Source organism: Ipomoea nil, unplaced genomic scaffold (genome assembly GCF_001879475.1).
Source record: "Ipomoea nil cultivar Tokyo-kokei standard unplaced genomic scaffold, Asagao_1.1 scaffold2283, whole genome shotgun sequence".
Lineage (NCBI taxonomy): Eukaryota > Viridiplantae > Streptophyta > Magnoliopsida > Solanales > Convolvulaceae > Ipomoea > Ipomoea nil.
The window spans coordinates 4358990-4385010 of NW_017618711.1; the positions used below are offsets into that span (position 1 = coordinate 4358990).

The 26021-nt window shown below is 37.9% G+C and overlaps 2 protein-coding genes across 3 annotated transcripts; both read right to left on the bottom strand.

The window, feature by feature from the left end:
- Positions 1-251: 251 nt before the first annotated feature.
- LOC109151106 (probable WRKY transcription factor 51) lies at positions 252-1893 on the bottom strand. The gene is made up of 3 exons (XM_019299021.1): positions 1452-1893; positions 738-887; positions 252-498 (listed from the first exon to the last, which is right to left on the bottom strand). Exons 1-3 carry the CDS (start codon positions 1802-1804, stop codon positions 360-362), a joined length of 642 nt encoding a protein of 213 aa, XP_019154566.1. The 5' UTR covers positions 1805-1893; the 3' UTR covers positions 252-359.
- Positions 1894-10261: 8368 nt separating this feature from the next.
- LOC109151105 (probable WRKY transcription factor 51) lies at positions 10262-24887 on the bottom strand. Of its 2 annotated transcripts, none has more exons than XM_019299020.1 (4): positions 24877-24887; positions 11700-12149; positions 11014-11163; positions 10262-10755 (listed from the first exon to the last, which is right to left on the bottom strand). In XM_019299020.1, exons 2-4 carry the CDS (start codon positions 12050-12052, stop codon positions 10617-10619), a joined length of 642 nt encoding a protein of 213 aa, XP_019154565.1. In that variant the 5' UTR covers positions 12053-12149; positions 24877-24887; the 3' UTR covers positions 10262-10616. The 2 variants fall into 2 exon arrangements, with proteins under 2 accessions (XP_019154565.1, XP_019154563.1); XM_019299018.1 differs by having other exon boundaries at positions 11014-11166.
- Between the last annotated feature and the right edge of the window lie 1134 nt (positions 24888-26021).

A 26021-nucleotide genomic window follows, 5' to 3' on the forward strand; every position in this document is an offset into this window, starting at 1 on the left:
GAAAGATGCTAATTAAGAGGTGGGAGATGTGTTTTATTTCTGGTGATGCATCTCTCGTCGATTAAACCCAAAAAAAAAAAGTTAATTTGTCTTGTGATTAATGACGGATCGTCAAGACAAGACGAAAAGTGCAGAGTAAAAAGACACCAAAATATTAAAGGTCGAAAAAGACGGTCAAAAAGTACTGAAATGACGGTTATTTTCATCCCATTCTTCTTACACAAAATCATGTAATCACAAAAAAGCAGAGAAATCAGCTTCAACTGCAAACTACTTTGTTTGGGAATATTGATGAGATTGTGTTTGGAGAAGACATCGAACCTATTCACAACCGTACGTTGTTGCCATCATGTCTTAGCTTAGTAGTAATATATAACATATGGACTCTCGTGGTTGTGTATTCCTTCGTATTCTGTTATCAAAAACTTTGAATCCTCTCCGTCTCTTTCCACCCTCTTCTTCACTATGCACCCTTCATGCGAGCACTTGTAGTAATTCCTGCTCGTATATATAATTACTTCCAATTAGTAACACACTAACAAATAAATGTGGAATGAAAAATTAGAGAATTGTCAACTATTATGTAGTGTGATGACACCTCTGTTACCATTCCAAATTGATGGTCACAGGATCGAATTTTGGTGGTGAGGGCACTGATTCATTTAACTTTAAAAAGATTGAAAAAATATAGAATGGATACTATCTTGCAGAGCTTTGATCTAGTAAAGTTTAATTACCTTGGATTGGAGTTACTTTTAACTTTTTTCTTCCCATACTTCCTCCACTTGTATCCATCATCCAAGATCTCAAGCTCAGTCTTGGTCCTAAAAGCAATTGAATGCCTCTCCTTCGCCTTTCTTCTATTCACCATCTGCCTCATGGACTTCCTGCTAAATTCATTTGTAAAAAAAATAATAAAAAGATTAATAATAATCAAAAGGAATAAATGAAAACACTAATAACTAAATAATATATTCATGTTGTACTATACGTCTCATTTTACCTACCATGTTTCGTTTCTTGATCGATAGATATCTCATCAGCCCGATCAATCTTATGACTTTAACTGAATCATTAATTTATATCTATTTGTGGGTTTAAGTGGATTATATAAAATGAGATAGATAGATGAAGATGTCCACACAGGCTTAACTCAGTGATTTAGTAGGCAGTATTTGGGAGAAAAGATCAAAGTTTGAAATTCGGTAGTGGCACTTGAAGATTATGTCCAAAGTGGACAAATCCTCACCAACATTTGGTCATATCTACTGAGTCACTAAGTTACCGTGATTTACCTTCTCCCACATGGTCTGTCGGGCCAGGGCGTGTGGGCCTTAGGGTTGGAGATTCAACCTTTTGGAAGAAGAAGATAGAAGAAATGGCTGGCCCGGCCGGAGAAATTAAATTTATATGATGAGAAAAGAAGAAATAATATAAGTAATGTTACTAACACTTCTTGCATGGGATAAGTAGTTGTGGGCATTATTCCATCAAAGCCAGAGCTGCCGGAGCTTGCAGAAGTAGTGCTACTCTTGTCTTGCACATTAATGGTGGGGGGAGGTAGTAGTGGGTGTGAGAAAAGAGATGAAGAAGAGGAAGAAGAAGAAGCAAAGGGGTTGTTATTAACAACATTGGAGTAGTGATGATCATCATTGAGGAGGGTATTAACGTAGGAAAGGTCGAAATCATAGTCATAATCTTGGAGCATTTCAGGGGGAAAATGGAGATTAGGGTTTGTATATGATGGAGGGGTAGTGGACATCATGTTTGGTCCAAGGAAATTAGGGTTCATGTTATTGGACATGGTTTTTTGAATGAAAAAGAAGAGGAAGAAAGAAGACTTTTGATTTGGGTGGCAGCACACCAAAGAATTTGAAGAGGTTGTTGTTTGAGACTTTGGATAATTATACTGCTTATATATATGTATATACAATCTTAGGTAGTATCATGTGATCCTTCCATCTTAGCTTCCTTGGCAACTTCCTAGCACAATCTATGCAGCTGCTAAATAGCCCTAGATTACGTGTCACTCCATGTCACCAACATGACGTAATCAACTTTTCATTTTCATAACTGCTGGCTGCACTTTAATTTTCTTTATTATTTTATTTGTCTCCACTTTATTTTAAAGAAAAATATACTTTTCCCCCTCCTAAAATTACTTTTTAATTTTTATCTTTCCACATGAATCACATAACGTTAGGCAACCAAAATAGTGATTTATGAGAGATTTTTACATACCTAAAAATTTGAAGATGGTTTTCAATAAATGGGGAGTTGGTTTCTGTCTCCATAGTGGGACCCACCAAGAAGAAAAAAAAAGTTGTGCCTTGGGCGCGTCAATCTGAAGCATTTTTTTAAAAGATTTTGTTTTGTTTTGTTTTTTTTTTTTTGTTACTTTTTCCTTTTACTTCCATCTTCTCTTTCATAGTCACACACTCACGCCCGCAAAAACTCAAAATCTATGCCTATTTACTTACTCTATTAAACTCTCTTTCATATTAATCTTTGCATGAAATTTTTTCATGAGACTTTCTTAACTTGTGGTGGAATTGATTGGGCAATAAATATATGGAGTTTTGTTTAAATTAAAAAAAAAAAAAAACCTTTTTTAAATCTAAGAAGTAAAATTAGTAAGACAAATTAACATGTTGGAAAAATAGCATTAAAATGGAATTTTGAGTGATTATTTTGTGGTACAAATATATGTGGGATCCACTTTCGATTTGGGTCGGATCAATGTGGATTCGGGTTCTTCGTAGTAAGATGTAGAATTTGATATAATGTACTCTCAAAATGGGTAATAGGTGAATGAGAAATTGATTCTCAAAGTAAACCTATTTATAAGAAGTCCAAAGTACGAAAGCTTAATAAATGGGAATTGAGTTTTAGCCCAATTCGTGTCCCTGCTTTGGGTCCTGTACGAAAGTAAGCTTAAGATGGCAAATTATTGTATGGACCATGGTCCACACAATGTTATGTGGACCATAACAAAAAGTACATTTTTAATATATTAAATGTACATTATTTTTGTACTGAATGTACATTATACAATATAATGTACACTCAAAACAAAAATAATGTATATCCCCTGTCTACAATATACATTATTTTTATATTGAATGTACATTATTTTTGTACTGAATGTACATTATTTTATAGTAGACAAAATATGGTCCACACAACTTGTGTGGACCATGGTCCATACAATAATGATTGGTGTAGTTAAGCTTTGTTTTGAAAGCTTAAATATGTTAATTAGTCTTAAAAGCTTAATTAAGCTTTGGAATTGGGAATATAACAATATGCATGGACGAATGTTGCATGGACTTGAGAGCTTAAGTTTCGTGCTCCTTTCGTGCTTATGTGTGAGCTCCTTTAGTGGCTTTTAGATTCGGTGAGCACGAATCAATGTTATATGCATTGATTCGTGTTGCACCGTTTCGGTGCTTGCGGACCACTCGGGTGTGGTTTTTGGTCCCAATGTGTTAAACTTTTGGGTTTGTATGGACTTCTCGGTTACTCAGATATTTTTGAAACGAGTCGTTATGGTCGGTACGAATTAATCAGATATTAAGTTCGTGACCGTTGATATTATTTCGATAATAAGTACGACCGTTTCAAACGTTATAATTCAATTATTAAATTGAATTTATGTTGATTAATGTGTCATGATGATGCTATTTAGTACCAATCTCCTATATAAACATGTTGTGGGAGCAACCTTTTTGATAGAGTGATAGTGAGAGAGTGAGAAATAACACAGAACACACACAAAGAAATTCTACTTTTCTTCTCAAAACTCTGCTCCTACTCCATTCTTGAAGCTGTGTTTTGCCCGTGCTCTTTTTCGCCGGGTTCGTTCGTTTGGGTGCTCAAACGTCGAACCGTTGTACATTTTATCCTGGGAAACCTAGGCCACAACGCTCCTATCACTTTTGGGAGGTGGCAAATAAGGTTTTAAGGAAAGAAAGGCTCTTCGCCTAACTCGTACTATTCTTTCTTCTTCTCCTTCTTTCTTATTGGATTGAAATTATAATCTGAGGATTATAAGCTCCAATTTTGGTTGATATATATTGGTATATCTTTTTCGTAGATATATACGTATATATAACTTTTGGATCCGGTTTATATATATTTGTGTGTATATATATATATTTCGGATATATATCAAATAATATTTTATATACTTATGTGTGTATATATAAATATTATTTTTGGAATATTAAATCAATTTTGGTTCATTATCACCCACATAACATTTTTCTTTTTTGCCAATCTTGATATCAAATTTGTGACCACTCATCATGTCACAAGTTATGCAACTTGACTACAAAACCGTTAGCTTCTTCTTCCATATTTTGTTTAGAGGAATTTGTCAAATTTTCTCAACAGTTATAATTTTAACCAAAACATTCAATTTTTTTTTTTAATTTAGCAAATTCATAGTCTTGGTCAAATTAAATTCGCTATTTTCAATTATTATACTTCATTTTCTATATTATACTCCTAAAAATCTCGTACAGAATTGCCATGAGTAAAAAAAAAAAAAAGTTGGTAGTAGATGTATAATAAGGATAAATCTCTCTGCTCGAAAAAAAAAAAAATCTTTTTTTGAGAACACTATTAAAATATAGTATTAGTTCTATACTTTCTTTATCTGTTGTAGCCCAAAATGAGATTACCTAACTGCTGGAAAATAATATATATATATATATATATATATATATATATATATATATATATATATATTTTGATGAATAAATTTTAATCGTTCATCTAATATCACCCTATTCTCAAGTTTGTAGTGCTAGTCTGCTAGACTTAATTTCTACCGCGCTTTTTTACAATAAAATTTAAACTATAAATATTTTTCTCCAGGGACAAAGCACCCTTCAAAATATTTCCAAACTTTAAGTTTATTCAATTCCCAATTTCATTGACACACTTTTGAGCACATAAATGTTGGAGTTAATTTCTCATTCACCCAATAACTATTTCGAGTATATAAATTTATGATTATGATCAAAACTGATTTACCTTCTTTTGTTAATTAGAAGAATCTGAATCTATTTTTGTTGAACGGAGTCAAGTCCAGTATCTTGCTATCAAAACGTGGTGCTAACTTTTATGCAAGTATAAGAAAATAAAGTTTTCCTTTCGCTATTAGCTGACCTGGTTCGAATCACATTAAAAAACATATTGTGTCTATTTTTAGCGTAATGATAAACACTTAATCTTGACAACGTTGACCCGATTAAAATCATTAGTGAATAATACTAGAAATTAAACATCAAAATGGCTACTCACAAGTTAATTAATGCCATAATTTTAACAGTATTTTAGTAGGAATGAAACACTATTTATATTTTTAAAATACTGGAATGCCTCTATCTAGGGGTAGGGTCCTAAAAACTTAAGTTTAACCCGAAGAAATTGGATCGCCTAAATTTATATATATATATATATATATATATATATATATATATATATATATATATATATATATATATATAAAAGCATATATAAAAGCAAGTAAAACAATAAATATAATGTGACACACTAAGTTTTACATTACAAAAAAAAAAAAAAAAAAAAAAAAAAAACCAACTACAAATAAAAAAAAATTAAAAAATTAAAAAGATCATAAGTTAAAGATGACTAATCAAAATTTATCAGTCGCCAACCAACCATTTGGGTATTAATTAAAGGGTCTTCTGGAAGGGTAACTTCTTTGGACTACTCATTACAAGGCATTTGGTTGGAGGGGGGAATTATGTGGGAAAGGAATTGTATAGTGATTCCATGGGAGTTGAATTACTGGGAATAAAGTGGGAATTTAAATTCCAGTGTTTGGTTGACAAGAATAGAATTACTGGGAATTTCAATTTCAATGTTTGGTATACATGGGAATTGAAAGGGAATAAGTAGTATAAAGTCAAAAATGTCCATTATTGTTGTTAGACGTTAATTTTAAGTTAAAAAAGGAAGGGGTAATGTTGACTCATCACTATCTTTTTTTCCCAGGAATTAAAATACCAGGGGGGACATGAGATTTTAATTCCATGAAAATGGGGGAATTGCAATTCCATGGAATTGCAATTCCCTCCAACCAAACTACGGAATTTAATGGCGTTTGGAATTATGTGGGAATTAAGTGGGAAGGGAATTTAAAATCTCTCCAACCAAACGCCCTGTTAGGGTTTCTTGACTTGTCTTTAATATTAGTGGTAGGATAGTGGGAAAGGAATGAGTGTGAACGAGAGATGGAACAACAGGACACGCGAGAGGACACGAACATACGGATGGCCCAATCGATGGTGCCAAACCACGGACGAAGCACGAGCGGTCAAGAAAGCCAGATGTGACCGTGGAATGGACAGTGAGTACAAGCCACCCGAACTGGGCCCCCTAAGAAGCACCGCCTTGGTGATGCAGTCCTTCACAACAAAAAATGAAGGGTGGAATTCGAAAACGACATTATTATCATTGGTAAAGCGATGGACAAACAAAAGTGAAACAGCTAAATCAGGAACATGCAGGATATTGGACATATGTAAAGATTTAGAAACTGATGGAATCATAGCATAACCAATACGGGAAATACCAAACCTATCCTATTGCCAACCCGAAGAACATCGTTGTCGGAATACTCCTCAGACTGCGTCATCATGGCGGCGTCCGGTGTGGCATGCGAAGATGCACCGGTGTCCGGATACCACGCGGTGACCTCCGACGCAGCGCCACCATCTCCACTCACGGCGTTCGCCTGGGCCGACCGTTGATCGGAGTATCGGCGGAAGCAGTAGACAGCCGTGTGTCCATGAGACCGGCAAATCTGACAACCGGCCCTTGACCACCGCGCCCTCAATGGTTTCCGCAACTGCTACCACGATTCTCTGGCCTCCTGAGCCACCGTCGCCACTCTACCGGCGTCCATGATTTGCCATCATCGCCGTTGGTGTTCCACCCGACATCTCCTCCCCTCCCAACGAGAATTCATCGGAGTATATAAACTGTTGCCTGTAAAAAGTCGGAGAGTTGCAGAAGAGACACGGGGGTACCTTTCACGGCAAGACACGTCGCCATTGTTCGGAATTTTGGCCGGAGTCCGCGGAACACGTACAGGTTCTGCTTGTCGAGTGACATGGGACGGCCGCCGAGTGAGAGATCTTCCACAAGCAACTATGCCCGACCAAGGTACTCTACCGGCGACATATCTCCTTGCCGGAGAGCCTGGAACTGCCCTAGTAGATTTAGGCAGCGAGCACGGGTGGAGGAACCTAACGCTGTCTCGATGGAAAGCCAAACATCCCGGGCGGTGGATCATCCTATAGCGAGGTACATGACCTCCTCGGAGAGCGACGAGAAAGAATGGACTGGTCCTGTTGGACCCAGACGGCGAAGGCGGGATTAGCGGTGGTGGACGTTGCCTCATCGATTGCACTGCTGGTGGCGGTGGTGGTCGCAGTCAGCACTGCCGGTGGGCATGGCGTCTCGCCATCAACGTATCCCAAAAGCTCTTGGCCACGAAGGAAGGGGATGAGCTCGGTGCGCTAGAAGAGATAGTTTCCTGTTGTCAGTTTGATCGACACGAAGTGGTGCGCGGAGGAGAGGTGGTTGGGGGTGGTCGTCGGAGAAGGCACAACGGCGGTGCTAACCGTGCGTTTGGATGAATTAGTGGCCATCGATGATGTTGGTCACGGTACGGTGAAGGAGAATCTAGAGGGGGGGGGGGGTGAATATACTCTAATTGTTTCTTTTCGATTAATCTCCTTTCGGAGATATACGCAGCGGAGATAGTGTTTTGTTTTAAAATTTCTTTGCACACTTTCGTGTTAGTGAAAACTTAGTGTTTGGTCGATATGATATGATATGCAAAGCACGAAAGTAAGAACGATAAGTAAAGAGAGATGGACAGAGAGATTTTTATAGTGGTTCGGCCAACTGTGCCTACTCCACTCTTCTTTCATAGCTCGTGAAAGGGTTTGCATTATTACTCCTAGTACAAACTACTTCAAGCTGGCTTCCTTGATGACTAAGCCGGACAGCCACTTGAAAGGTTTTTCAACTCCCCGAGTTTACTCTGCCTCTATCAACTTCTTCCTAAGTTGAGATGTTGGAAAGATAATTTGATGTTTCTCCAACATGTTGAAGCTTGTCTTGACGTCTGGATAGATCTTCACTTGAGAAAATTACAAGACTGCTTCAAGTTGTGAAGTATGAAGATGAATATGCCTTTGAAAAACTTCACAACTAACACTGGTTATGAAAAGCTTTTGGAGATGAAACTGTTTGAAGAACTTTTCTTAAGATTACAAGAGTGAGTTAACCAGCACCTTCTTCAATGGTGAAGAGAGGTATTTATAGGTTGGAAAATCCATCCGTTGGAGGGAGATGAAAATTTCAAACCTAATAACCAGTGTGTATTACTCAGTGGGCAAAGGACATTTAATGCACTTGTACTATATAGCCGTTGGAGCCAAAAGCATCATGGTTTTTGTCCTTGATCTCTGACAAAATGGTACAAGTCTTTTAATGCTCATTGTATTTAGTGAAAATCATTCCTAGGACACTTTTTTGTCCGAATGATTTTCCCATCTGAGTGATAGACAACATTCTCATTGTTTCTTTTAATGAGTGTTGTCTTTCTACAAGTCTGTCCTTGACTTGTTCACTTAGGAATGAGGAACGAAAGTTGTCCTCATCTTTCGTCCTTCCTTCTTAGACGAAGGTTCCTTCTGTAAAAGCAGTCTATCCGAAACTTGCTTTAATCCTTCTTTCGTCTGGAAGCATCTTTCGATCATCTTGCTGTCTTCAAATCTTCATGTAGACCTATTATGCTGGTCTCGTGCATGATTTAACATCTCATGCCTTTGTCACACGAGACTTATCTAACAAACGAAAAGTAGGGGTCTACATTCTATGACAGTTTGGTATCATCAAAAATCTAAATACACTTGTTCCTAACAGATGAGTAGGGAGAGAAAAGAGGGAAAGCCTATCCCAATCTGATACCAAATTGATGGTTTTATTGGGAGCGGGTCCACCATAAACCGGGTACAGGAGTACAGAACGGGGGTAGGGCGCTAGGCCCAAAATGATGCGTACAAAAGCCCGAGGTACAGGCCAAAAACAGCGACCCAAATACAAAGAACGAGGCCCACGAGGTAGGCTATAGCTAAATATGCTACTTGCAGAAATCGAACCCAGGTGGCTGGGTTGAGAGTATGAGATCAAGACCACTAGACCGTAGTGCTTGTCGTGTCTGAGTTGCCCCTTAGCTAAGGATTCGGGACCCCTATTTATAACCTGCCGCCACCCCTCCTGGGCCTCCACGTGCCCCACATGCTTTAGTCGCCACTCCCTCCTTTTCCGTACGCCAATCTGCACGTCCACCATGCTTCCGAAATTCCTGTGCCCCTTACACGCACCCCCACACCGGGCCGCCGGGCGACCCGCCACAACGCTGTAGGCCGCGCCCCCGCCACGGGGCGCCGGGCCCGCACCCAGCCACGGGCCAGGCGCGCTGGGCGCGGCGTCGCCAGCCGGGGCCGGCGCCACAGCCAGCGTCCCGCCTTGGTCGTAGGCGCCGGCGAGCACCGCCCCCACGTCCCCGCGCGGGGGAGTCCAGGCCCGCGCCCCTGGCACGCTGGGCGCACCGTGGCCTACTGGGGCCAGCGCCCCAACCGGCGGTTCTTCTGGCCACGGCCGCCGGCCACCCCGCGGCCACCTACCTTCCCCCCCTCAGGCCATACCTACCTCTCCCCTTCCGGTCCATGCTCTTTACCCCAGCCCACCATGCGTGCTTGTCTTCCAAGCCCAACAAGACTTGGGCCAACCTCCTTCTTTCACCACCCCTAGTTGGGCCAATACTTTCCCAATAAAATGGACCCCCTAGGGTCCCATATCCCCATCACAAATGAAGGAGTTTGTTACAGTATTGAATTATCTCTCTGAAGATTACAATAATACTAGTATGTAAATGTCCTATACAATAGGCTATTGAGTAGTCATGACTAAATGTAACCACATACATTCCTAACATATCTAACATTTGGCCTTCCTCGCGTACTACAAAGGATCCGAACAAGTTAAGACTACAAAATCATTTTCAGGTAAAATTTAGCAGAAGTTACAAAAACTGATTTACTAATTACATACTATTTTGGCCATCAGGCCATGCACATACACACAAATATAAAAGAAAGCTCTGCCTCATCCTCCCACAAAAGGGAGTCAAAATGAAAAAGAAAGATGCTAATCAAGAGGTGGGAGATGTGTTTTATTTCTGGTGATAGATACATCTCTCCTTGATTAAACAAAAAGGAAAAAAAAAAGGTTAGTTTATCTTGTGATCAATGACGACAGATCGTCAAGTCAAGACGAGAAGTGTAGAGTAAAAAGACACCAAAATATTAAAGGTTGAAAAAGACGGTCAAAAAGGTACTGAAATGACGGTTATTTCCATCCCATTCTTCATACACAAAATCATGTAATCACAAAAAAGCAGAGAAATCAGCTTCAACTGCGAACTACTTTGTTTGGGAATATTGATGAGATTGTGATTTGGAGAAGACATCGAACCTATTCATAACCGGGGTTGCCATCATGTCTTAGTAGTAATATATAACATATGGACTCTCGTGGTTGTGTATTCCTTCATATTCTGTTATCAAAAACTTTGAATCCTCTCCGTCTCTTTCCACCCTCTTCTTCACTATGCACCCTTCATGTGAGCACTTGTAGTAGTTCCTGCTCATATATATAAATACTTCCAATTAGTAACACACTAACAAAAAAAAAAAAAAAAAATCTTTATATTCTTTTATGAAAAAAAAATAAAAATCTAGAGAATTTGAAAAATGAAAATGTAGAATGAAAAACTAGAGAATTGTAGTGTGATGACATCTCTGTTACTATTTCAAATAAATGGTCACAGGATCGAATTCGGGTGGATGGGGCATTGAATGTGGTTATGTGGTAGAGCTTTGATCTAGTAAATAAGTTTACCTTGGATTGGAGTTACTTTTAACTTTTTTCTTCCCATACTTCCTCCACTTGTATCCATCATCCAAGATCTCAAGCTCAGTCTTGGTCCTAAAAGCAATTGACAGCCTCTCCTTCGCCTTTGTTCTATTCACCATCTGCCTCATGGACTTCCTGCTTAATTTATTTGTAAAATATAAAAAGATTAGTAATATAATCATCAAAACGATAACATATATAAGGAATAAATGAAAACTACACTAATAACTAAATAATATATTCTTATTATATTATACGTCTCATTTTACCTACCATGTTTCAATTCTGGATCCTATCTAATTAAGATAGATATCTGATCTCATCAGCCCTATCAATCTTATGACTTTAACTGAATCATTAACTTATATCTATCTCTGGGTTTTAGTGGATTATATAAAATGAGATAGATAGAATAAGATGCCCACACATGCTTAGTTCAATGGATTACTAGAGGGAGAAGAGACCAAAGTTCAGAACTCAGTAGTGACAGTGTGAGAATTATGTCTAAAGTGGGCAAATCCCTTATGCGCACCAACATTTGGTCCTGTCTACTGAGCCACTAAGTTACTGTGATTTACTTCCTCCCACATGCCCTGTCGGGCCACCTTTTGGGAGAAGAAGATAGAAGAAATGGCCCGGCAGAAGATAGAAGATAGATTAATGTTACTTACACTTCTTGCATGGGATAAGTAGTTGTGGGCATTATTCCATCAAAGCCAGAGCTGCCGGAGCTTGCAGAAGTAGTGCTACTCTTGTCTTGCACATTAATGGTGGGGGGAGGTAGTAGTGGGTGTGAGAAAAGAGATGAAGAAGAGGAAGAAGAAGAAGCAAAGGGGTTGTTATTAACAACATTGGAGTAGTGATGATCATCATTGAGGAGGGTATTAACGTAGGAAAGGTCGAAATCATAGTCATAATCTTGGAGCATTTCAGGGGGAAAATGGAGATTAGGGTTTGTATATGATGGAGGGGTAGTGGACATCATGTTTGGTCCTAGGAAATTAGGGTTCATGTTATTGGACATGGGTTTTTGAATGAAGAAGAAGAAGATGAAGAAAGAAGACTTTTGATTTGGGTGGCAGCACACCAAAGAATTTGAAGAGGTTGTTGTTGGAGACTAGCTTTGGATAATTATGCTGCTTATATATATGTATACATAATCTTAGGTAGTATCATGTGATCCTTCCATCTCAGCTTCCTTGGCAACTTCCTAGCACAATCTATGCAGCTGCCAAATAGCCCTAGATTACGTGTCACTCCATGTCACCACCATGACGTAATCATCAACTTTTCATTTTCATAACTGCTGGCTGCACTTTAATTTTCTTTATTATTTTATTTGTCCCCACTTTATTATTTTTTTAAAATATTATTTCCCCCCTCCTAAAATTACTTTTAATTTTAATTTTTATCTTTTCACATGAATCACACGATGTTACTCTATTAAACTCTTTCATATTAATTTGTGCATGAACTTTTTTTCATGAGACTTTCTTATTTAATTAACTTGCGGTGGAATTGACTGCGCAATAAATATAAGGAGTCTTTTTTTTTTTTTTAAATAAATAAATTTATTTTTTTAATCTAAGAAGTAAAATTAGTGCCAACCATCTCGTGCTCAGATGTCACCTAGGTTGGACTCTCATATGGGAGATTGTGTGTTCAAGTCTTAGTGGAGATGTTATTGACTCTTTGTGTTTCAGTACGTTTGAGAACATATACTACATTGTAATAGAGTCAGTAGCATTCAAAAAAAAATAGTAAGAGAGATTAACATTTTTCTTTTTTGCCAATCTTGATATTAAATTTGTGGCCTCTCATTTTTCACAAGTTATGCAACTTGACTACAAAACCGTATTAGCTTCTTCAATTCTTCCATATTTTGTTTAGAGGAATTTGTCAACTTTACTCGACCGTTATAATTTTAACTAAAACATTCGAAATTTACTATCTATACCAATGAAACGGTAAGAGCAAGTAAAACAATAAAGATAATGAGACGCTAAGTTTTATTTACATTAAAAAAAAAAAAAAAAGATCACAAGTTACAGATGACTAATCAAAATTTATCAGTCGCCGACTAACAACCATTTGGGTATTAATTAAAGGGTGTTCTGGAAGGGTAACTTCTTTGGACTACTCATTAGGGTTTCTTGACTTGTCTTTATTAGTGGTGGGAATTGGGATAGTGGGGAAAGGAATGAGTAAGAGATGGCAAATAGGAGGTCAGAGTGCTCTAGTGGTACTCACTCCATCAACTCGATCTTTTTTTTTTTTTTTTTTTTTTTTTAACTTGTGTTTTCGATTTTATTGAAGTATATTCTAAATTTACTTTTAAGCCCACCAAGGGATAAATCAAGTTAATACTAAATCCGAACTTCTAATGTTCGTGACAAGGGTTCAGGTGCGGGAATGACTTTCCGTGCGGTTGTGTCGTTGACGCATATCTACCTTAAGCATTATAATGACGCATTTAAGTACACAAATCATGCACTTTAAGCACTCAAACAAATAACCTTAAGAACACGAACCACGCACCTAAGGTTTTAATTAAAACGGCGCACCTTAAGTTTCACACAACTGACGCACTTAAGTATACAAATCATGCACCTTAAGAAGAAAAACAACGCACTTTAAGAAGGAAAACCACACACCTTAAGCTTTAGGTTGACGCAGCACCTTAAGTTTTAACACTGACGCACCATAAGCACACAAATAAACCATACACCTTAAGAAGAAAAACAACGCACCTTAACAACCATACAACTGCACGGAACCCATTTATATATATATATATATATATATATATATATATATATATATCACAGAGAATCCACTTTTGCATCTGAATCTCAATCTCTTGACCTTCAAATTTTTAATAGTTGACTCATATCCCATCCAACATCAACGAAGCCACAAAGAAAGTAGAAACATGACTTCTAAAAAGTGAGTTTTATTTGTATTTTACAAAGTTAGTATATATTAGTCAATCTAACTAAAATCTAATATTAATCATTCAAATACAAATTACATTAAAAAAAAAAAAAAAAAAAAAAAAAGCAGTTTGTTAATTATGATTACGGTGTAGATTTAATTTTTTTTTAAAATTATTTGTGACATAAATTTAAACCATCGATTTTATCAAAATGGTGAGCAACCAACCCACTATTTTAGTTCTTCCTAAAATGTTGAATCTCCAGGCCAACTCCAACAGAACATCTAGGAGGATGTAAATAAATCATGATAAAGGAGCCCCTCACTTTGAGAGATTGCTCCCACAGTAGGGCATTCTGGTCATTCTTCTCAAACTTCACTCATATAACCAACTGAAAACTGAGTTGCTCATGCGGGCAACACTCTATTTTAGTAACGATATGATTGGGAGACTAACCGCACTTTGAGTTTGCATAATAAATTGGGAATATCCCATCTTTTAATGTAAGGGTGTGTTTGGAAATTTAATGTAAGGGTGTGTTTGGAAACTCGGAAAATAATTTCTAAAAATCATTTTTCAAGTTTCCAGTGTTTGGATGTGCCTGGAAAATCAAGTCAACCGAAATCATTTTCCGTTGACTTTGGAAAATATGCTTGTTGATGTGGATAAAATAACCGTGTATTGATACGTGTAGGTTACAATAGAGTTACAGACGGACCGATATGATCGTATATGATGACCGGGATCCTCTCTCTAATCTAGTAAGTAGCCTAATCCAAAAGTCCCTCTCTCAAGCAATTAATGCAGTATTTATAAGGGACATGGGGAAAAGCATCCGGCCTCCCGGCATGTCGGACACGTGGTGAGCATGCACTGGGCCCTGGGGAGGCAAGCATGCAACCGTACGCGTGGCAAGCATCTCCTGCCACTGGCACGGCCCATCCCGTCCCGGCTGTCTTGCCCGCTTACCGGCTAGTCACTGGTGAGGCCTTAGATCGTTCCAAGCCGAGAGGTAACCGGTCAACCGGGCAGGGAGCCGTACCGAGCGCGTCCGGGCGGGATGGCCGGGCAGGACGGGCGGACCGTATGCCCGGGGTATATTCCCTATCACTTGTTTTGGAGGAAAATGACTTCCCATCTTTTTTGGGGAAGTCATTTTCCAACTTTTACGCCAATACCACACCACCACCACTACCACCATCAACACCACCACCACCATACCACCATCACCACCACCACCAGTACAAGACCACACTAGCACCACCCCCGCCACCATGCTTTTGTTGTTTTTGTTATTATTATTATAATATAACAAATAACACCACTACCACCACCACTACTACTACTACTACTACCACTATCACTACACCACCACCACTACTACTACTACCACTACCACTACACCACCACCACCACCACCATCAGCATCACCAACACCATCACCACCACACCACCACCACTACTATACCACTTATTATTATTGTTCGTTGTTGTTGTTTTTAATTATAAGACTTTGGTTAGTTATTTTGATATTTTATTAGTTTTTTTTATATAATTAAAATTGTTATTATATTATTATACATGTTATATTCTTAATAAAATAATTAAAATGTTTAATTATACAATTCTACTCATTTTCCAAAAAATGAATGAAACACACCAAGACAGTTTTTTAGAATGCAACCAGACACTGGATGGAAAGGAAAATGTGTTCTGAAAAATGACTCATTTTCCAGAAGTCATTTTCCTTATGAGTAAAAATAATGTACATTATGTGTTAAAATAATGTATATTATGTATTAGAATAATGTACGTTATGTGTTAGAATAATGTACATTACGTATTAAAATAATGCACATTACGTGTTAGAATATGAAACTTCTGAGATTATATAATGTACATTATATGTTTTAGAATAATGTACATTATACTTTAAAATAATGTACATTATGAGTTATAAAAATATATATTGTAGCGGGTCACACAAAAAAAATACACAAAACGACGTCGTTTTTTTATCCGGGCATGCACTATGCACTTAATAATTAACTGATACACCAAATTTAAAAATTGCTACTCTTTTAGGCCCTTAGGCTCCTTTGGGAGAGCGATGAAATTAAAGTTCAATTTTCGCAATTGGAGTGGTGGATTACTTCACTCACTTCAACAAACAGTTCATCCAAATAATAGTAGTTAAAGTAGTGAACCGTCACTATTAATTCAATCTCTATCTTAAGTATATTCTTAAAGAATAAATGTGTTTTAATTTTATTTTTCTTAAATTAATATGTAAATAAATAATTAATAAAAATCCATTATTTACAGAATACTTCAAACTAAAAATACCTAACCTGACGACGGCTATAGCACACTTATCGGGGCACTATGAACCTTCCAACTTTTGGCTCACCACAAAATCGTATAATTACATGTACATATAAAGTCAAACTTTCAAATGGGTTTGGATATTTGAAGTATTTTTCTCTACCACTCAAAAGTACATGCATTTGTTTGGGAAAAAGTATATATGAAAACTAATAATTGAGTCATACCCCAAATAGGGTCGTCAATATAAACATACTCAAAAACTTACGGTTGAATACCGCTATCTTATAACTTTACATTAAAATGTTATAAATTTAAATGTATCATAAACTATTAGAAATTATTCATTATTTGTTTTGCATATTGCATTGATATTTTCTCCCACAACATAAGATTGATCCGATTAATTATTAAATAAGACGAATCGAATATTGTACTCATCGTATTTTTAGTCAATATTTTAGTATATATTTTTCATTTTTTAATACACATCGAAATGCTATCCATTAGAAAAAAAAAAATATTCCACTTTCTTACACTATTTGTGTAGGTAGTCTAGTCTAGTTAATAAAAGTCCAAGTAAAAATAAAAAATATTTATTAATTATTATTCATGAAGCACAAGGTCTTTAGCAATGTAATCTGTTTTACTGTATCATGAAGCTTTGAATATTAAAACTACTATTATTTCCTTTTCCCATCTTTAATTAATGAATTAATTAGGGAAAAAGAGGCAACATCCTAGAGACTACTTCAATTCCGTGCATGCATCCTAAGCTATGGCCGGCTGGCTGCTTCAAGATCAACAACATCCAATCTCCTCTTATCTGTGCCTTAGAATTCAGAATTTGAAATTAAATGCACCAGAATGCACAATAGTTACTACATGAATGCACAGGCATTCATGTAGTTGTCACATAGCTGAAGTTGTGCATTTATGTAGAACATACCGTGCATTAATGCATTATTGAAGAAGTCTGCATGTTCTCACGTTAAGAGATGTTCTCACCTGAATATATATATATATATATATATATATATATATATATATATATATATATATATATATATATATATATATATATATATATATATATATATACTTGAACTAATTTGGAGATAAAAATAGTGAAGTCAATTATAGCTCGAAAATAAAAAGTGTGTTATTCTTATATCTATCTCAAATTAATAGACGAAGTTCATTGACAGTATTTCCAGCCCATCTTTTTCAATGATCACACTATTTTGTCATAATATTGACCTAAATCTAATAAGGATAGGAGGAATTGCCCCATGAATTTATCCAAATAATAATATGGTTGCTTGAGAGTGAAACAAGAAGGTGCAAGGAAGAGTGTTTGACATAATTGCATGGAAGATGAAGTGGGGGGGATAAGAAAGAAAGAAAAAAAAAAGTGTGTTTTGAAAATAACAATGAAAATAGCATTGCTTTCTTACTATAAATGCTTGAGGCGTTCAGTCTTGAGTCTTGGGCAAGCTGGAAGCAACCTTGAACCATCCGTTAAGGGATGGCGGCCGTTTCTCTTCCATCCACGTGTGTATGCATGACTGCGCTGTTCAAATTAAACGCCGTCAGCTTCGGTTCGACGAGACAGACAGGAACCGCACCAATTTTGTCCACATCTCAGATCCTTCTAATTAAGCCCACACAATCAAATTGTCAATGTGAAACCAAATTATTGCTTGTGCATAAGTATAAATAATCCTTGAAAATGAGAAAAAAACATAAAATTCAGGAATAAGGTTCAAATTGGTCACTGAATGTAACTTAAAAATACAATTAGGTTATTGAACAAAAAAAAATGCAATTAGGTCACTAAACGAAAAAAAAAAAAAAAAAGTGCAATTAGGCCACTGAACACTCCAAATGTATGCAATTTCATCTGATAGCAGATACCATCAATTTTAGTAGGTTACTTGCTTACGTGGCAGGTGAGTTGACATTTTTAATAATTTTTTTAAAAAAATGACGGCGGCCACACCGTCGTTTTATTTTTATTTTTTATTTTTTTATTTAATTTTTTTTTTCAATTTTTTAAAATTTATTATTAAAATTGCCAATTCAGCTGCCACGTAATCAGGTAACCTACTATCCGGTAAAATTACATACATTTAGAGTGTTCAGTGGCCTAATTGCACGTTTTTAGAGTGTTCAGTGGCCTAATTGCACGTTTTTAGAGTGTTCAGTGGCCTAATTGTACTTTTTTTTTGTTCAGTGACCTAATTGCATTTTTAGGTTACGTTCAGTGGTCAATTTGAACAATCGTTATGCTGTGCATCCGTATGCACCATGCATGGTGCATACGGATGCCAAAACGACGTCGTTTTATTAAAAAACGCGCATCTTCCCTTTTAAAAAAATTCAGGTTCGATTCCCAGCAACAACATTATATTGTTCATTCATTCTGGAATTTTAGTTCATAGATTATGGAATTATAGTTCATTGATTATGGAATTATAGTTCGTCGATTATGGAATTGTAGTTTATCGATTCTGAAATTTTAGTTTATAGATTATGGAATTTTAGTTCATTCATTCTAGAATTTTTAGTTCATAGATTAGATTATGGAATTCTAGTTCATCGATTATGAAATTTTAGTTCATATGTTGTTGCTGGGAATCAAACCTAATTTTTTTTTAAGGGGAGATGCGCGTTTTATTAAAACGACGTCGTTGTTGCATCCGTATGCACCATGCATGGTGCATACGGATGCACAGCATAATTTGCCCAATTTGAACCTTATTCCTAAAATTCATCACTTTTATAACAATCTTGAACTCTTTTTTATAGTCCTCATAATATTTGACCATGAATCTATTAAGATGGTTTCAAATATCTTAATTTCTAAAATAAATATCTAAAAAATCAAAGGATAGAAGATGAACTATTTCTTGTTCTTGATCATTACTCTCAACAAGGAGGTGAGCCCACTTAGCTAGATTTGCAAGAAATTGGGTTTTAATTTGACATAAGCTGCCAACAGTTTCTAGACAATGACCCCTTCTTCTTCTTCTTCTTCTGACATCTAATTAATTTCCGAAATGTGTTGGAATCGAAGCTACAGAAATGGGTTGATGGTGTTTACCGTCGGTTATTAATAAATTAAATATTTATTTTTAATATATTAAAGATTATTTTTAGATAAATATACATAAAAATGAACTTTCAGTATATTATAATAAATTTTAAAAATTGAACATTTAGTATACTAAAAATGAATATATATATATATATATATATATATATATATATATATATATTAATGGTTCACTTTACACTATGAAGTGTTGAAAAAATTAGCTATTTTGGCATTGAAAATGTTTTCTTCCCCTCCTAAAATTTTACCTCCAATATTTTTCCTCCTGATGTGGCTTTCATTAACGGGACGTTTGATTTGAGGAAATTATAATTTCATTCATACCTAATTCCCACATAATTTTGAAGGCAAGCCAATTCATTCGTTTGGTTAGACAAAATTGCAATTCCTTTTTCTCATAATAATAAATAGGAATAAGGGTTAAATAGGCCATCGAACTGCACACAATAAAACAATTAGGCCACTGAACTTAAAAAATCAACAATTAGGTCCCTAAACTAATCAATTTCAAACAATTCTTTCAATTAGAAGGTTTCCAACAGGTCAACAGGTCATCCTTCCAAATTAATTATTTTTTAAAATTTAAATTTTAAAAATTAATTATTTAAATTTAAAAAAAAAAAACTGGTTCCAGCCGGAGACGGTCGTCTCCGGCTGGATTCCAGTTTTTTTTTTTTTTTAATTTAATTTAAAAATAGGGAAAATGGCACTTTTTCCCCCTATGTTATATACTTATAGCATTTTTTCCCCCTCAATTATTTAAGTGGCTCTTTTTCCCCCTGAAATGTTAAATGGACATATTTACCCTTAAAATAAATATTTCATTTATTTTTATTCTCCAATAAATTATTACTATAATTTGGTTCAAACCAGATACTATAGTAACCAAACCAAAATATTCCAATTACAATTTATAATCAAAATGCGATATTTAGAGTTTATTAAAATCGCGAACTGGAATGGCCGGTTCATGTTCCGAACTGGAAAAATAAAATACATTTATTGTTGAATTTAAACTATTTTAAAATAAAAAATAAAATTTTAAAATATAGACAGTTCAAAATCGCGAACGGGATCCGGAACCGCCGGTTCATGATCCAATTTTTTTTTTTATTCTTAAATTTAATAAATTGAAATCCAAATATTGGGTTCTAGATCTGAATCATAACTGAAAACTTTTAATTCGATTGCTATAGTGTCTGGTTCAGTTCGAACCGAACCGTGGTAATAGCTACATATACGCAATAATTTGTTGGAGAAGTAAAATAAATAAAATGTTTACTTTAAGGGTAGAAATGTCAATTTAATATATTAGGGGGGAAAACCACCACTTTTAAAATAATTGAGGGGGCTAATGTGCTTACATAAATAATTGAGGGGGAAAAAGTGCTATAAGTATATAACATAGGGGGAAAAAGTGCCATTTTCCCTTAAAAATAATTAATTTTTAAAATTTATATTTTAAAAAAATAATTAATTTGGGAGATGACCTGTTGACCTGTTGGAAACTTTCAAATTGGAAGAATTGTTTGAAATTGATTAGTTTAGGGACCTAATTGTTGATTTTTTAAGTTCAATGGCCTAATTGTTTTATCGTGTGCAGTTCGATGGCCTATTTGACCCTTATTCCTAATAAAATATGATGGCTTGGTGGTCTGTGTCGCGTGTGCTATGTGTAAGTTCCCGGGTTTGAATTTGGTTGCACCTCTGTCCTCCTTTAATAAGTATGGGCATTTTGGACTTTGTACTACTTATTTCCTTTCAATTATCATGTATACCAAACATTGAAATTTCTCTCCTTTAATAATAATAAGTATGGACATTTTGGACTTTGTATTACTTATTCCCTTTCAATTATCATGTATACCAAACATTGAAATTTCTCTCCTTTAATAATAATAAGTATGGGCATTTTAGACTTTGTATTACTTATTCCTTTTTTTTATCATGTATACCAAACATTGAAATTGAAATTCCCAATAATTCTATTCATGTAAACCAAACACTGGAATTTAAATTACCACTTTATTCCCATATTATTCATCTCTCATGAAATTACAATTCCTTTCTCACCTAATTTCCTCCCTCCAACCAAACGCCAATACGCCATGTTATTAGTTGCCATGAATTGGATAGCCCCACAACTTATTAATAGAACTTAGTTACCAATTAGATGTTCTCATATCATGAGGGATGGATTTGAGAGAAATATATTACGGGTCTTTAACATTACTCTTTTGACATTTAAAGTAACCATTTTGTGGTATAATTTTTAGTGAGGTTCACTTCTGATTTGGTTCGGGTAAAGTGGATTCGAGTTCTCCTAAGTGATATGTTTAAATTGATATATTATACGCACAAAATAGGAGTGAATGAAAAATTGATTATCAATGCACAGAATTCACGTTCATTATATCGTGTTTATGTGTATGTGTATTATGAACATGAATTCTATACATTATGAACATAAATTTTGTATATTGAACAAAGGTCCACAATGCACTGTGAATCTTGTTCCACGATATAACGATTGCCTCGACTGTCAATCGTTATGCTATGGAACCGTGTCCAGCATTCATGCTGGACACGGGTAACAGTGCCGTTAAGAGTATATGTTCATAATTTTATTACTATATGTTCATAACTGTAAGTTCATAATGTCAGAGCTCTATGTTCATAACTCCATAACTATACATTCATACTTCCATAACTGTACATTCATAATTCCGTAACTGTACATTCATAATTCAATAACTGTAACTTCATAATTTTTGAAACTCTATGTTCACAATTTTAGAGCTCTATGTTCATAATTTTATCACTATATGTTCATAATGTCAGAGCTCTATGTTCATAATTTCATAACTGTACATTCATAATTGCATAACTGTATATTCATAATTCCGTAACTGTACATTCATAATGCAATAACTGTAAAATCATAATTTTCAAAGCTCGATGTTCACAATTTTAGAGCTCTATGTTCATAATTTTATCACTATAAGTTCATAATTGTAAGTTCATAATGTCAGAGCTCTGTGTTCATAATTTTATAACTTACATTCATAACTCCATAATTGTACTTCATAATTTCATAACTGTACATTCATAATCCCATAATTGTACATTCATAATGGCACAAACGAATAACGCCGTTAACGGCGCTAACGGCGAGACAAAATCAATTTTTTTTTAACTGAAATGACGCGTTTTCCTTGAAAATGACGTCGTTTTGGACTCGTGTCCACAATGCATTGTGAACACGAGTCCACTGCATAATTTGCGCTCGACTGTGACCTGGGGCATTTTGGGCCTTTTTTTGGAGTGTGGGTCTTATCGCAAAAATAAGAAAACACTTATATACCTGACTTGTAACTTGTAAGTATACTAGTTTTTTTACGCGCGATTGGAATAATGCCCAATGTTTTTTTTTAAATAAGTATTTTAAAGTATATCATTATATTGGAATTGTTTATGCATAGATAATTGAATGTTGAATTTGCGTATTTAAATTGGTAATTCTAAGCTTACAAATGCAAGATAATATAGTCAAGATTGATTATAATTGTCAATAAAATAATTGTATGGGTATGGTTGAAACCAAATACGGGACATAAAGGAGAGCAAATAAAAATTAAAGTATAAAATATTAAATATGTACTAATATTGTTTGAAGAGATTCCAACTGTAGGTGGTAGGGAATATCCCGACCAACATAGCTTCACCACGACCAAGGAGCCTTTGTCTCTTTTTCCTTGTCTTTGCAGGCAACAGGTCGGGCTCCTCGAGAAGAACCCGGTCGTAGACCGACCGGGAGTTGCCCGAGCGACGGTATCGACCACCGAGCGGTAGCCCTTTGGCGAAAGAGCTGACGAAGGACACGTGGCGGCTCTCTACATCGACAGGCAGGGCACCCGGGAGGATGACACGTGGTGGCTACGTGGAGGACATGCCGAACGGTTGGAATCTTGTCCCCGGCATAGCGGCTATAAATACCCACAGTAGCTACAGTGTAAGGGACTTTTGGACGATCGATAGGTTGTTGCTAGAGAATCCCGACCGCAATCAGTCGGTACTCAGAGCGACCAAGTAGATTGTACTTAGGGCCTTTACCGAGATCAATAAAGATATTTGCTTGCTTTAACTGGTCTTGTGTTGTTATATATTGCTTGCGCGTAATTAGCAGTATCATTTTGGCGCCGTCTGTGGGGAACCGTGCAAGAAACCAACGTCTTGACGAGCACCCGATCATTACATCGACATGTATCCGTGGGCACACAACAACTTTGCCGACGACCAGGCGGATGCGGCGAGCTCCTCCGACCACTATGCTACCCAACAGCAGGGTCAGACGATGGACCTCAACCTCAACCTCTCACCACCGCATCCGTCAAATACATACCCGGCCGCCCAGCAGCCGGTGAATTACATACAACCGGGATACCCACCACCCGGTCTGCCATACCAGCAGCCGCCGATGATGTATCCCGCCCAGTATCCGTACCCAGTCCCACCTCCACCATATGGGTATTGGCCAGGCCAACCAATGTGCTACACTTCCCCGGTCGGCTATCCACCATATACGCCTGCTTATACAGCTCCAGCCGCCGCCCCTCCAGTACAACCGACCGCCCAAGTGGAGCCGCAGCGTCAGTCCACATCCCGGGCTCGACGCTCGGCTCATTCGCGGTTGGGGTCGGGGGGTGCTGATGCGATGGAGGCACCAGCTCAGGCCGTTCAAGCGGAGGACCCTGAAGAAGTTGCCCGAGCGGTAGCTTTTGATCGTCTTCGACCGGAGATGCGCCAGCGTTTGGGACCCCAAGACCCGAACCGCGGGCAAGAAGACGTACAAATGCAGGAAGCTAGCCACGAGGCTTCATCTGGGTATAGCGGGTCGAGATCTCACCGACGGCGACGCGCTCGGGATACAGCCCAAGCCGCTCAAGCCGCCGAGCTCAACGAAACCCGAGGATTACTCTATAACCTTCAGGCGGAAGTTGCGCAGCTCAGGAATGCGTACCCTGGAACACCCCCGGTCAATCAGTCAACCCTGCACCAGACGCCTTTCACAGCAGCGGTAATGGCCCAGCCTTACCCGCTCGACTTAAAGGTCTCTGGAGAGAAGAGTTATGACGGACGGGCAGATCCTGAGGCCCACGTGAATGATTTTTTCAGCAACATGATGCTGAAGGGCGTTTCGGACGCCGTGATGTGCAGAGCCTTTTACTCGACCCTCACCGGTCGGGCAGCAGAGTGGTTCCGTACCCTGCCACCGGGGTCGATCGATAAATTTGAGACCCTAGCGATCAAATTTGTGAGGAAGTTCATCACTTCCAAAGTGGTGAGGAAGTCCTACATGTATCTCGAGAAGGCCAAGCAGCTAGAAGGGGAAAGCTTGACCGATTTCCTCATCAAATGGAAAGCGGCGGTCGGGGAGGTCGAGCCTATGGACGATGCGACCGCCACCCACATGCTTCACATATCTCTCCGGGCGGGACATTTGTATCAGGACTTCATCCTACACCCCCCGACCACTTACGAGGAGGCCCTTCAGAGGGTCACAGACTATGCCAACGCCGGCGAGGCGAATGCCGTCAAGCGTTTGCAGGAGGTCGGCTCTTCGTCCCGTACACCGGCCGGGCGGGCGGAACATAGGTCGGGAGATGACAACCCCCGATCCCGCACCAGGCCTGGAGAATTTACGGCCTTGAACCGATCCGCAGCGGAGGCCATGCAATACGCCCAGTCCTGCAATCTCATCAAGCTCCCCCATCCCGATCGAGACGGCCCTGACAAGAGTAAGCACTGTGCTTACCATCGATGTGCCGGGCATGACACCGAGGAGTGTACCCACTTGTGCCAATTGTTGGAAGATCTGCTGAACAGGGGAAAATTGGACAAGTGTGTGGGGAAGAGAGAGGAAAACAAAAGGAACACCGATCGGAGGGATCATAGACGTTCCCATCACCGTTCTGATCGATCTGGGCAAGACAGAAGGGATGATCGTCAGGATGACCGACGGGACCCCGACCCTCCGTCCGGTAGCCGCCCGTCCGGAAAACCTACCATCCACGTCATTTTTGGTGGGCTGGAAGATGCTTCCCGACCGCGGACTAATTGCCCGATCGCAGTAGTGGATTCCCGGGAGACCGGGAAGAGGCAGAAGATGGAGCCCATAACCTTCACCCTCGAGGACCAACCTACCAGCAGCGACCACGGCATGGAGGCGCTCGTGGTCACGATTGATGTTAAGGGGACGGACGTCCAGAGGGTTATGGTTGACACGGGCAGTAGCGTGAACGTCCTATACTTGGACGTGTTTGAGAAGCTTGGCCTTGACAGGAAGGAGCTGACTCCGGTCGGTGTACCACTGTCGGGATTTACCGGGGCTCTTATCTACCCCGAGGGAAAAATAACGCTCCCGGTCGAGATCGGCACGCCTCCAAAGTCGATCCAAACGGAGCTGGAATTTGTTGTGGTCAACCTCCATTGCGTCCACAACCTTTTCTTGGGCCGACCCGCCATTATGAAGATCGGTGGGATAATTTCTATGCCCCACCTGTGCATGAAATTCCCCACCCCTCATGGGGTCGGCGTGGTCCGTGGCGATGTTCA